Below are 13,419 nucleotides of genomic sequence, written 5' to 3'. Positions count from 1 at the left end.
TGCTATTGGAGCACAGAGCGTTTCTCCGTTATCCAACGGGAAGCGCTCTGAGCAGAGCATTTAAAGATACAGCAGCGCTTATGAAAGCAGCTCGGCACGCTATACAATTGTGTTAAAGTTGTTTTACATGTACTTTAACTTACTAATGGATTAAAAATAACAGTAAATAAATAAAGAAAGAAAGAAATAAAGAAATTAAGAAAATTAAAATAATTTTCGATTATGATTTTACAGACATACACACATATATTCAATTAACTTGAATATACAATTAATTATAGAATGAAAACTTTCACGAGAATTAAAATATTTTGCTTATGAAAAAATATTTTATTTTATGAATACAATATTTGCGAACATGTTTAGCTATCATATTAACCTGTTTGACAAAATCTGCTTTTAATAACGGACCAAGTGGAGAACTGAGAACTGTCTTCCACATGATGCTGCAAAAAAGTTAATTAAAACATAAACAACTGGCAACAGAAACTAGCAGGCAAGAATGACCGCCATTCATTTCTTTCAATGAATTATTCAACTAATGTGATGATGCAATGCTTCTAGCTCACCTGTTGGCTCTCAAAGGTCCAGGTGCTGTCGGGTAAAGACGCGTCCAGAACACTGATGACTTCTTTAAAGTCTGTGGTGCTGCTGGGTTTGATCAATGTGAAATCACTGTACTCTGACATCGGAGACATGCAGGACCTGAACGACTGACTCTGAGACATCATGTCTCCTCCCAGGACCTCCACGTATTTTATAGGTCCATCAGTGTTGAGCTGAATCTGCAGGTTCCTGTTGGGGTTCTTGTAATCATCACAGTCGCTCCTTCTCATGCAGCAGCTCCCGCTGCTTCTGCTGCCCCTGATACATTTCACCGCCAGGACGAGAAAAGTCACCAGAGACAGCACGGACACTGAGGCCAGAGACAGAATCAAATAAAGGGTGATTCTGCCAGTTTTCTTGCTGGGCTCGGACATTTTGTGTCGGAGGTCTAAAATGGGTTCATGGAGACCGTCCTCCAGTAGGATGGACACCGTGGCGGTGGCGGACTGAACCGGTTGCCCGTCGTCCTTGATCTCTATCAGCAGCCTCTGAGAGGAGTCGTCCTGCTCGTACACAGCGCGTTTAGTCCTCACCTCTCCTGTGTACTGATTGACGGTGAACAGAGAGGCGTCTGTGGCCTCCGCCAGTCTGTATGAGATCCAGGCATTATGGCCCGAATCAGCGTCCACTGCTGTTACCTTGGTAACCAGGTGACCCGCTTTAGCGGAGCGGGGCATCCTCTGATGAGAGAGGGAGCCCAGGGCAGCGGAGGAGGGGTAAATAACAGCGGGGGTATTATCGTTCTGGTCCAGGATGAAAACATGGACAGTGGCGTTGCTGCTGAGAGAGGGAGAGCCCTGGTCCTTTGCCTGAACCTGAATCTGAAACACTTTCAGCTTCTCATAGTCAAACGAGTGCATGCTGTAGATGCTCCCGTTATCTGAGTTAATGTAAACATAAGATGAGACAGAGACGTCCTGCACTTTAGAGTCCAGTATGGAGTAAGAGATCTTTGCGTTTTCACCAGAATCCAGATCAGATGCTGATACTGAATAAAGTATAGATCCTGGGACTCCGTTCTCTTTTAAATACACATTATAAAAGGACTGGGTAAAAACAGGTGGGTTATCATTCACATCAGTGATGCTGACAGCTATAATTATACTACTGGATAGACGAGGAAAACCTGAATCAAAAGCTTTTAATTCGATATCAAACTGTGAATTTTTTTCACGGTCTAGCGGACCGTTGGTGAGCAGCTCATAGTTATTAGAAAATGAAGGTTTTAGGGTGAAAGGAAAACTTTTTGAAAGATGTAACACCACTTTTCCGTTATCACCCGAGTCATTGTCTCGTGTGCTTATCAAAGCTACGACTGTTCCACGGGGAGCGTCCTCACGGACGGTACTGGGTTTAGACGTGAGCACAATCTCTGGAGCATTATCATTTATATCCTCGACATCAACCTGGACACGACAGTGTCCCTCCATCTCCGGAGTTCCTTTGTCTTTAGCAGTTATATCGATAAGGTATGATTTACTTGTCTCATAATCTAGAGGACCTTTTAACAACATTTCCCCGCTTTCATCGTTGATTTCAAATGTCGATAGGACAGACTGTGGAGTACGAGACCCAAATAAATAAGTCACTTCACCATTAAGACCATCATCAGCATCAGTGGCTGTCAATTTGATAACAAATGTATCTTTAGTGCTGTTCTCCTTTAAAGAAATCTTGTACTCATTTTCGCTAAAAACTGGAAAATTATCGTTATTGTCAAGAACTGTAATTGAAATTTGACAGGTTCCTGATCTGGCAGGATTCCCTCCATCTAATGCCGACAGTAACAACTGAAGTACCGCATTCTTTTCTCGGTCTAATGGTTTCTCTAACATCAATTCCGGGACAGCTTGTCCATTTTTTGTTTGTTTAAACTTTAAAGAAAAATAATCATTTTTGCTCAGGGAGTATGATTTTAAAGAATTACTTCCAACGTCAGAGTCCTTAGCGCTTTCTAAAGGGAAGCGTTTTCCGACAACCACGGACTCAGGTATTTTAAGGTTAATTTCCTGCATAGGAAAACTCGGAGAATTGTCATTAATGTCTGTTATTTCAACTTCAATCCGGTGAGACTGCAAAGGATTTTCAACAACTATCTGCAGGGGTAGAACGCAGCTGGCGCTTTGACCGCATAAAGCCTCTCTGTCTATTCTGTCTTTCACGATCAGCTCGCCCTTCCCCACATCCACGCTGAAATATTGCTCACCAGCATCAGAGGCAAGGCGCATCTTACGGTCAAAAATGTCCGATAATCCCAACCCTAAATCTCTGGCAAGACCTCCAACCACCGATCCCTGCTTTAGTTCCTCCGGGATGCTGTAACGATTCTGTGCATCTATTGTACTCCAGAAAAGGGAAAAATGGTGCCACCAAAGAGCCAGCCATCTCCAGTCCCGATTTCCTTTTCTCTTTGTCATCCTTGATCCGCTATATGACGTACATTTCCATCAGAGTCCGGTTTAGAGAAATACTGCCCCAATGTTTGAAGAAAATATGTCTCCCTTTGCAAAACGATACACCTTCTGATCGTGCCTTTAAGATGAATCTCATGTTTAGCTGAATGAAATAGCTGCTTATTTCTCTCTTGTTGAGCTCAGTTCACTCTGTTACGGTGCTATGGGGGCAGGGAGTGGATTGCTTTGTACAGTTCAAAATCTTATTGGTCCACGAAATCCCTCTCCAACATCCAATGAGAAGCTGTCAGATCAACGCTCTTAAAGGGACAGCATGCAGTGCTTAACTGAGCTTCCACCTGAAGCTTCATTTAAACCAAACAGAGCGGAACCAGCATTAAACCGATAAATAAAACACACACACAAAGCAGCATCAAATATTCTGCTAGAGAAATCACACTATATTGTCATTTTTGAGTGAATACAATCATTTCAATAATGAAAGTAATCACGGCATCTCTTATGAACAAATATAGGTAACATAGGGCGGAACACTGTATCATTGATTAGGGCACAGACAGATAGAAAGAGAGACAGACAAACAGACTCACTCCTAAAAGGGTTATTTTCAACAATGTGTCCTCCAGTGTGTCGCTGTCCACACGCTGGTGCTGAAATATAAAGTAGCCCTCACCATTTCCCCCATTTTCATGCAGGTATTGTCAAGAATAAATTATGTCAGCAGGTAGCACCCCGAAAAGATTTATGTTTAGCAAAAATATTCAGTTAGTTTCAAGATTTTTGATTTCAATTTTCAAATATGTTGTATTAAACTGACATGTCCTTTCTGAATTTCCAAACAGGAGCAAAGATCCGTTTGACTACGTTTTCAGTCATGTAGTTATGAACATGAGTAAGTTATTTTTGATGTCATGCTATGCTCACCTGTTGGCTCTCAAAGGTCCAGGTGCTGTCGGGTAAAGACGCGTCCAGAACACTGATGACTTCTTTAAAGTCTGTGGTGCTGCTGGGTTTGATCAATGTGAAATCACTGTACTCTGACATCGGAGACATGCAGGACCTGAACGACTGACTCTGAGACATCATGTCTCCTCCCAGGACCTCCACGTATTTTATAGGTCCATCAGTGTTGAGCTGAATCTGCAGGTTCCTGTTGGGGTTCTTGTAATCATCACAGTCGCTCCTTCTCATGCAGCAGCTCCCGCTGCTTCTGCTGCCCCTGATGCATTTCACCGCCAGGACGAGAAAAGTCACCAGAGACAGCACGGACACTGAGGCCAGAGACAGAATCAAATAAAGGGTGATTCTGCCAGTTTTCTTGCTGGGCTCGGACATTTTGTGTCGGAGGTCTAAAATGGGTTCATGGAGACCGTCCTCCAGTAGGATGGACACCGTGGCGGTGGCGGACTGAACCGGTTGCCCGTCGTCCTTGATCTCTATCAGCAGCCTCTGAGAGGAGTCGTCCTGCTCGTACACAGCGCGTTTAGTCCTCACCTCTCCTGTGTACTGATTGACGGTGAACAGAGAGGCGTCTGTGGCCTCTGCCAGTCTGTACGAGATCCAAGCATTATGGCCCGAATCAGCGTCCACGGCCGTTACCTTGGTAACCAGGTGACCCGCTTTAGCGGAGCGGGGCATCCTCTGATGAGAGAGGGAGCCCAGGGCAGCGGAGGAGGGGTAAATAACAGCCGGGGTATTATCGTTCTGGTCCAGGATGAAAACATGGACAGTGGCGTTGCTGCTGAGAGAGGGAGAGCCCTGGTCCTTTGCCTGTACCTGAATCTGAAACACTTTCAGCTTCTCATAGTCAAACGAGTGCATGCTGTAGATGCTCCCGTTATCTGAGTTAATGTAAACATAAGACGAGACAGAGACGTCCTGCACTTTAGAGTCCAGTATGGAGTAAGAGATCTTTGCGTTTTCACCTGAATCCAGATCAGTTGCTGATACTGAGCAAAGTATAGATCCCGGTAATTTGTTCTCTTTTACATATACATTATAGGAGGGCTGATTAAAAATTGGTGGGTTATCATTTACATCAGTGACGCTGATATGAATGGTTTTCTTGCTGGATAGTGGATTGGAGCCCATGTCTGTGGCTGTTATCTCAATATTATATTCAGAATCTTTTTCTCGATCTAAAACACCATTTGTAACAAGTGCGTAGTTTTGTGAAAACGAGGGTTTCAGCGCAAAGTTATTGTTTTTAGCTAGCTGTAACTGTACTTTTCCGTTATCACCGGAGTCATGGTCCCGAGCACTGATCAGAGCGACTACAGTGCCATTAGGCGAGTCTTCGCTCACAGGCTTTGGTCGAGACGTTAGTATTATTTCTGGAGCATTATCATTGACATCTAAAACTTCAACATGAACAATACAATGTCCCTCCATTCTTGGGCTCCCTTTATCTTTTGCACTGACGTCCAATTCAAAATTAGCATCAGTTTCAAAATCTAGTTTTCCTTTAAGGAATATTTTTCCTGATGTGGGATCGATGGAAAAAACAGAGAGCACACTCTCTGATGTGTGAGCGCCAAATGAATATTCTATCTCTCCATTTTGATTCTCGTCGGAGTCTGTTGCTTTCGTCTGTACTATTAATGCACCCTCCGCAGCATTTTCTGCAACGGACACTTTATACAAGGTTTTTTCAAAAGCAGGAATATTATCGTTTATGTCAAGGACATTAACAGTTATCTGCGCCGTCCCTGATCTTACCGGGTTACCTCCATCTAGAGCTGTCAACAGAAGCTTGTGAACAGCTTTTTTCTCTCTGTCTATCAGTTTTGACAGAATTAATTCGGGGACTTTTCTTCCTCCAGCCACCTCCTTAAGTCTTATACTAAAGCACTCGTCTTTACTCAGAGTATATGACTTCAGTGAATTAATGCCAACATCTAGATCTACCGCACTTTCTAGCGGAAAATGAGCTCCGATAACTGTGGATTCCGAAACGTCCAATAGCACATCACTTGACGGGAATCTGGGGGAATTATCATTGATATCTTGAATTTGAATTTCTACTCGAAACAGCTGCAGTGGGTCTTCAATGACGACCTGCAGAGGCAACACACAGCTGGCGCTTTGTCCACATAAAGCCTCCCTGTCTATTCTGTCATTCACCACCAGCTCACCCTTCCCAGCATCTACGGTAAAATATTGCTTACCAGCCTCAGAGGCGACGGTTAATTTGCGATCAAAAATCTCAGCTAACGACAGACCCAAATCTTTTGCAAGATTTCCGACCACAGAGCCCCGTTTCAGCTCCTCCTGGATGTTGTAACGAGTCTGTCCGTCTGTCGTACTCCACAAGATAAAGAAATGCTGCCACCAAAGCACCAGCCATCTCCAGTCTCGGTATCCATTTCTCTTTGTCATCCTTGGTCCGTTATAACATATCCAATCCAGTCGATGTTGTGGTCAGAAGCAATGCTAGATAAATCATCTCACCTATCATTCTCTACTAATATCTGATTACAAGTTACTGTATATGGATTTAAGTCCAAACATAAAATCTTCATATTGCAAAATAAATCTCGTCCCCTTCTCTCCTCTGGCACTCTGCATTGTGAGTGTAGGACCACAGAAGCTGAAAGGGGGGAGGGACTAGATTGCTTTGTACAGTTCTGAATCCCATTGGTTCAGCGCCTCAAAACATATAATCCAATAGGAAGGAATCTAATCCACACTACTGCGCCACAGCGTCAAGACTATAAATGCTCATATTCGTTTTTCTTACTAATGTGATAAATATATTACTTGTCAGACCTCATTGAATGAAAATAAAATAACTAGAGGAAAGAAAGAAAAAAAATAGATAGAAAAAAAGAACTAAAAAAAGAAGCTAAGAAAAATAGGGAAACACTAAACTTCAATTCAATGAATAATAACAGACCACAGAATCTCTGCAGACACAGAAATTTTATGCATGTCTCATTAAAGCAAAAGCTTTTGAGTTTTGATTAACATAGAACAATTAACAGTTGATTAAAGATTCAAACATTTCATATTTTTGACACAACCTGGCCAACGTTGAATTAGCTCACCTGTTGGCTCTCAAAGGTCCAGGTGCTGTCGGGTAAAGACGCGTCCAGAACACTGATGACTTCTTTAAAGTCTGTGGTGCTGCTGGGTTTGATCAATGTGAAATCACTGTACTCTGACATGGGAGACATGCAGGACCTGAACGACTGACTCTGAGACATCATGTCTCCTCCCAGGACCTCCACGTATTTTATAGGTCCATCAGTGTTGAGCTGAATCTGCAGGTTCCTGTTGGGGTTCTTGTAATCATCACAGTCGCTCCTTCTCATGCAGCAGCTCCCGCTGCTTCTGCTGCCCCTGATACATTTCACCGCCAGGACGAGAAAAGTCACCAGAGACAGCACGGACACTGAGGCCAGAGACAGAATCAAATAAAGGGTGATTCTGCCAGTTTTCTTGCTGGGCTCGGACATTTTGTGTCGGAGGTCTAAAATGGGTTCATGGAGACCGTCCTCCAGTAGGATGGACACCGTGGCGGTGGCGGACTGAACCGGTTGCCCGTCGTCCTTGATCTCTATCAGCAGCCTCTGAGAGGAGTCGTCCTGCTCGTACACAGCGCGTTTAGTCCTCACCTCTCCTGTGTACTGATTGACGGTGAACAGAGAGGCGTCTGTGGCCTCCGCCAGTCTGTATGAGATCCAGGCATTATGACCCGAATCAGCGTCCACTGCTGTTACCTTGGTAACCAGGTGACCCGCTTTAGCGGAGCGGGGCATCCTCTGATGAGAGAGGGAGCCCAGGGCAGCGGAGGAGGGGTAAATAACAGCGGGGGTATTATCGTTCTGGTCCAGGATGAAAACATGGACAGTGGCGTTGCTGCTGAGAGAGGGAGAGCCCTGGTCCTTTGCCTGAACCTGAATCTGAAACACTTTCAGCTTCTCATAGTCAAACGAGTGCATGCTGTAGATGCTCCCGTTATCTGAGTTAATGTAAACATAAGACGAGACAGAGACGTCCTGCACTTTAGAGTCCAGTATGGAGTAAGAGATCTTTGCGTTTTCACCAGAATCCAGATCAGATGCTAATACTGAGCACAAAATCATCCCTGGAGCATTGTTTTCTTTAACATAAACTGTGTACAAACTTTGAGAGAAAACTGGAGGATTGTCATTCACATCTAAAAGTTGAACTATTATTGTTTTTTCACTTGTTAATGGCGGTTTTCCAGAATCAGAGGCGGTTATCTGAACACTATACTGGCTGTTTGTTTCACGGTCAAGTGGACCATTTGTGACTAGTGAAAAATGTTTTGAGATCGATGGGTTTAATTTGAACTGGGATTTGTTTGACAACGTTAATGTCACTTTCCCATTGTCACCTGAATCTGCGTCTCTTGTGCTTATGATTGCAATGACTGTTCCGATTGCAGAGTCTTCGGGAACGGGCGTTGTTAAAGAGGTAACAACTATTTCTGGATTATTGTCATTGATGTCATTTATTTTGATTTCCACTCCACAATGCCCGTCCATTTCCGGATTTCCTTTGTCTTTTGCAGTTATATCGAATCTGTGTAAAGGATTTGATTCATGGTCTAAAACCCCTTTGACAGTAATAACCCCAGTGGACGGGTTGATGTCAAACAAGGATAAAATTATATCTGACGTTTGCTCCGCAAACACATATTCTATTTCTCCATTCAGTCCTTCATCTGCATCTGAAGCTTTAACCTGCAGGATTTCGGTTCCAATTTCAGACCTTTCGCTGACATTAGCTTCATATACTTGTTTTTCAAATTGCGGCGCATTATCATTGTTATCGAGCACTATGACTGTAATTTCCGACGTCCCTGAACGCACCGGATCTCCTCCATCAACAGCTGTAATGACGAGGTTGTGTACAGCCTGCGTCTCTCGATCAAGGGGCTTTTCAAGCACCAGTTCAGGAATCTTTCTCCCATCTTTAAGATTTTTAACTGTTAATTTAAAATGCTCATTTTTGCTAATGAGATACGTGCGTACAGAATTAGCACCGACATCAGGATCAGTGGCGCTTTCTAAAGGAAACCGCGCACCTGGATTTACTAACTCTGCGATTTTCACCACTTTCTCTTTAGTGGGAAAACTAGGGGAATGATCATTCGTATCCTGTATTTCAATTTCAACTCTGTGCACCTGCAGCGGGTCATCTATAACCAGTTCCAAAGGCAGCAAACAGGACGGTCTTTGTCCACACAGTTCCTCCCTGTCTATCCTGTCGGTCACCAGCAGCTCTCCCTTTCCCAAGTCTACTTTAAAATACTGCTTACCAGCCTCCGAGGTTATCCGCATTTTACGCCGAAGCAGTTCAGGTACGAGCAAACCCAAATCTTTGGCTATATTTCCCACCATGGATCCCTGTTTCAGCTCCTCAGGAACGCTGTAGCGAGTCTGTGAGTCTATTGTACTCCACAAGATAAAGAAATTATGCCACCACAGAAGCACCTGCCATGTTGACAATTTGTTCCACATCATTCCACGTCCCGTCCGCTCCATATCGTCTCACCCCAGTCCCAACCTCTGAACTGAAGATATTGTTTGTAATCCAACGCAGACGAGGCTTGGAAATGAACAGTAAAATTCATGCTTCGTGTCTGCATCCGTCTCTCCTTGCGCAGGACATTGTAGGGCTTCCGAGCTGACGCTTCTCACTAAGACAGAGTAGATCTCTTTGTACAGCTCTTAATGCCATTGGTTTACAGAGGAGAGGGATTTCCACCAATCAGGTCCACGCAAATGTGACGTATTAACACGGAAAAAAGCCCTGTATTTAATTAATTTATTAGATGGAATAATACTCCGTATTAGACGCAAGTATTACTTAAATCTCTTTTGTAATATTTATGTACTATGGATATATACACACAAGAATGTATTTCACTATTATTAAAACTTCATGAGAGTAGCTGAACAGATAGAGTAATACGTGTACAAGTTGCTCAGTTGCATTATTAATCAACATCGTTTTTACTAATCAATAAGTCCTTTTTATTGTGTTCATCTGCAAGCTTGCACCTGCATCTGTGGAAGGCTCTTTGTTGCCTTCCCGTGGTGACACAAAGTCAGTGCAGCCTGCATACGCCACGACGTCCTCGCAGCTCTCTGCACAGCTTAGACAAAAAAAAAAAAAAGGATCTCTGACAGCGACTGACGTAAAACACCCGTATGGAGGTTTGTAGAGCAAATGAAAAGGGAGGGGTAGAGCACACAACGCAGAAAGGGACTCACTGCAGCTCTCTCTCTATCTCTCTCTTTTTCTTTCTCTCTCTTTCTCTCCCACACACACTGACAGACATGGAGGCTGTTTAATCTGTTCTATAAAAAAGCAACATATATTCCAAGAGCGAAGACCCTAAATTAATCAATAAATACAAAAGAAGAAGATTGTTTAATTTCGGAATAGATGAAAAAAAAAAATAATAAGGATCAGAATAATATTTTGCTGTTTGTTCTGTTCAGACTATGTAGAAAGAGCAGAGCAGCACAGACGGAAACGTAGAGAGCCGAGTGTGAGAGGAAAGGAGACGAAGGGAGGGGTGCGCCGGAGAGTATTTCAGCACCACCGGCTGTGCGGACAGCGCCACACAGGCGGCGAAGTGATGCAGCTGCAAGATGCTGCAGACGCAACAGCCCTCACAGTCTGTCTCTGCAGGGAGGCAGAACAACACAGCTCACCTATCACAGATTCCTCTTTTCCCTTTCTTTTTATCCTTTTCTTGTCTTTTGCTCCCTTTTCCTTTATTTCCTTCTCTTTTTTTCCAGTGGACGACAGCAAAACCAGAAGCTTATTTATTTATTTATTTATTTATTTATTTATTTATTTATTTATTTATTTATTTATTTATTTATTATTAACTTATATTTATTTACTTGAACACATACACATACAGAAGTTTAATTATCAAAAATAGATGTTAACATGCTTGTAAGTGTACTTTCTGACCTCAAAAGGAAAAAAAAAAAAAAACATACAGCCTTATACTTTCAATACTTGTGTATTGTAAAATTTATATGTTCTGATATGGACTAGCCTGATTGAGCGTTGCCATGACAAGTTTGGATGCCTGGTACAATACAGCAGCCCTGTACTAAAACCTAAAAACAACATTTTCTCAATGGATTTAGAAATGTGAACATAAAAAAGGTACAAAAAGAACTACAAGGCATTATTTGTTAAAGTTAATTTATCTTTCTTTTCTTGTTATGGAGATTATTTAGTTTTGCAAAACTATTTTCTACTGTTTTCCCTGAAAGTCTTTTTCAACTATTTAAAGCTTTTTTGTCCACAATAAAAATTTAACTAAAATAATAATAATAAAAAAACTCTAAATGAATACTCCTTTCAAATAATCAACATAAACGTTAGATAAACTTAGAAGTTTTACTGTGGTTTATTTTTAACAACATGTTTATTGCTGATGTGTGCTTGTACTTAAGTGATCTTTGTGCTGTAGGTGTGTGCAAATAATTAGGTCAAAGCTAAGTAAACAAATAAAGAACCAAAGAACCAAAACCATCGCAAGCCAACATAATCATGCAACTACTATTTCTTCAAGTACACTTACCTGGACTCACAGAAGGAAAACAAAACATATTTACCTCATTTCAATCATGACTGAGTCTGGGTCTAAGTTTCAATTTTAGATCAAAGTGTTTTATATTCACTGATGTTTGTGTGCTTGTTATTATATTTGTTATATTGTTATTGTACAGGAAAACATATTTATTGTTTTACTTTCCTTTTTACTTAAACTATATACTTCACTTAGGGCAAAATTTCTGGCACTTCAGTTGAGCTCAAAGTTCCAGAGTCTTTACTGCTAATACTTTTCTTAAACCACATAAGCCTCTTAGTAAGTAAAGCTGTCTTACAACACACAGTCCAGTTTGAAACTTTTTGGTATCCTTAAATCTTGCGCATCTCTAGGTAACCTGACTGTGTCTAATTTGCAGAAGGAGTTACAAATATTCTTCAAATGATGACAAGTGAAGTTTCAGTGAAGCTTAAGAGACCCTCTAGTGATTATGTTGTGCTGTGAGCAGCAAGACACACAAAACATTTTACATCAGTGTTGTTGACAGTACATTAGTGACTACCTGAGATATAACAGCTTCAGTTGCCATGAAAACTTTGAAAAAGCCTTGAAACATTCCTTCCTCTTGATATTCTGCGTTTTTAATTCCATTTTAATCATTTCTATTCCACTAGAACCAGCTTTTTAACATATTTTCGGTCCAACGCTTGACAAATTTCACAGTCGTTTGTTTATTAGACCACTAAATTATGTGATCAATTAATCAATTCAAAAAATGTTTTCTAAATCTGAATGTCCTCAGATCATATGTGCTACTTCACTTCTCAAAGCTAGCAGTCTAGTCTTAACACATTATTATCATTCTATTACAAAAATACAGTTGGTTCCCAAATTGTGCTTCCTTTAGTCAATTCAACTGCAATAAAACACTAAAGACAGCAGATTTGCACACATGACATACTACGTTAGAAACAACTAAAGAGAATTTAACATAGTTATGATAATCAGCTAAAGAACAATGCATTCTTTAGATCCTGTGTCAGGGCTTTGCTGCGTCATTTCCCTGTTTCATAAAGACATAATTTTCATAGACTGTTTATCTGGTCAAGATATTTTTAACATGTCAATATTCCATTTTCTAAACACACGCTTCACAATATGATAGGCTACCTTGGTCACATAAAAACCTTGACAATAATCAGTACAATATAGTAACCAAAGTGCTAAGATCGATTTCAAAAGACTTTAAGAAATTCTAGAGAACTACTGATGAAGATCCCTTTAACAGATTAATAGAAACTTTGAATCCATGGAGGCAAGACACCAATATGATGGGGTGAAATCAAACTTTCGCAATGTCACATATGTAACGTGTGTATGTCATTAGATTTGTACCTTATGAACAAATCACACATTTGGCTTCTGTCAGAGTGAATATTGGCTGTTTGAGCACAGCTAAAAAACGGTTTGTGTTTTAACTATGTTGATGGAAGGTGAAACAAACATGACTGACTGTCAGGATGCCTGTAATGGTTGTGTGCAACCGTGTGTGCTTTGTTGGATGTGCTATGACTTATATAGATAGTAACTATTTCTTACCTTATTAGGTGAGTCAGGATTCGACACAAGTTGGGGAGGAAGCAGGGCAGCCATCATGGAGAAAGAAGGACATGAAAAAGAAAAAAAAAACAGAAGAAAGGAAATCTGTTAGACTGGCGGTGGGCATACACAGCCTGTGGGGAATGCATCATACTTACCATGAGGAAAGCAACAAATAAAGTTGCAAGTTGTTTGGTGTTAAAGAGAATGCTAAAATTGCTACTTTACATATTTGTACTTATGCTG

General features: G+C 41.4%; 4 protein-coding genes across 43 annotated transcripts in view; all 4 read right to left on the bottom strand.

Annotated features, from left to right (window-relative positions):
* Nucleotides 1–13,419, bottom strand: part of LOC122836611 (protocadherin gamma-C5-like) — a 249,501-nt gene that overhangs the window by 31,984 nt on the left and 204,098 nt on the right. The window lies entirely within an intron of this gene.
* On the bottom strand, nucleotides 561–3,208 carry LOC122836617 (protocadherin gamma-C5-like). Its single transcript, XM_044126331.1, has one exon. It carries the CDS (start codon nucleotides 3,021–3,023, stop codon nucleotides 561–563), a length of 2,463 nt encoding a protein of 820 aa, XP_043982266.1. The 5' UTR covers nucleotides 3,024–3,208.
* On the bottom strand, nucleotides 3,930–6,591 carry LOC122837426 (protocadherin gamma-C5-like). Its single transcript, XM_044127780.1, has one exon. The coding sequence runs from the start codon at nucleotides 6,396–6,398 to the stop codon at nucleotides 3,930–3,932; it is 2,469 nt and encodes an 822-aa protein (XP_043983715.1). The 5' UTR covers nucleotides 6,399–6,591.
* On the bottom strand, nucleotides 7,058–9,815 carry pcdh1g22 (protocadherin 1 gamma 22). Its single transcript, XM_044126330.1, has one exon. The coding sequence runs from the start codon at nucleotides 9,533–9,535 to the stop codon at nucleotides 7,058–7,060; it is 2,478 nt and encodes an 825-aa protein (XP_043982265.1). The 5' UTR covers nucleotides 9,536–9,815.

This window comes from Gambusia affinis, linkage group LG09, assembly GCF_019740435.1.
Source record: "Gambusia affinis linkage group LG09, SWU_Gaff_1.0, whole genome shotgun sequence".
Taxonomy (NCBI): domain Eukaryota; kingdom Metazoa; phylum Chordata; class Actinopteri; order Cyprinodontiformes; family Poeciliidae; genus Gambusia; species Gambusia affinis.
Note: the sequence above shows the minus strand (reverse complement) of the source record. Positions and strands in the feature narration are given on the sequence as shown.

Coding starts and splice junctions, on each gene's coding strand:
- pcdh1g22 (XM_044126330.1), bottom strand. CDS start 9,535: ATGGAGCGGACGGGACGTGGAATGATGTGGAACAAATTGTCAACATGG.
- LOC122837426 (XM_044127780.1), bottom strand. CDS start 6,398: ATGACAAAGAGAAATGGATACCGAGACTGGAGATGGCTGGTGCTTTGG.
- LOC122836617 (XM_044126331.1), bottom strand. CDS start 3,023: ATGACAAAGAGAAAAGGAAATCGGGACTGGAGATGGCTGGCTCTTTGG.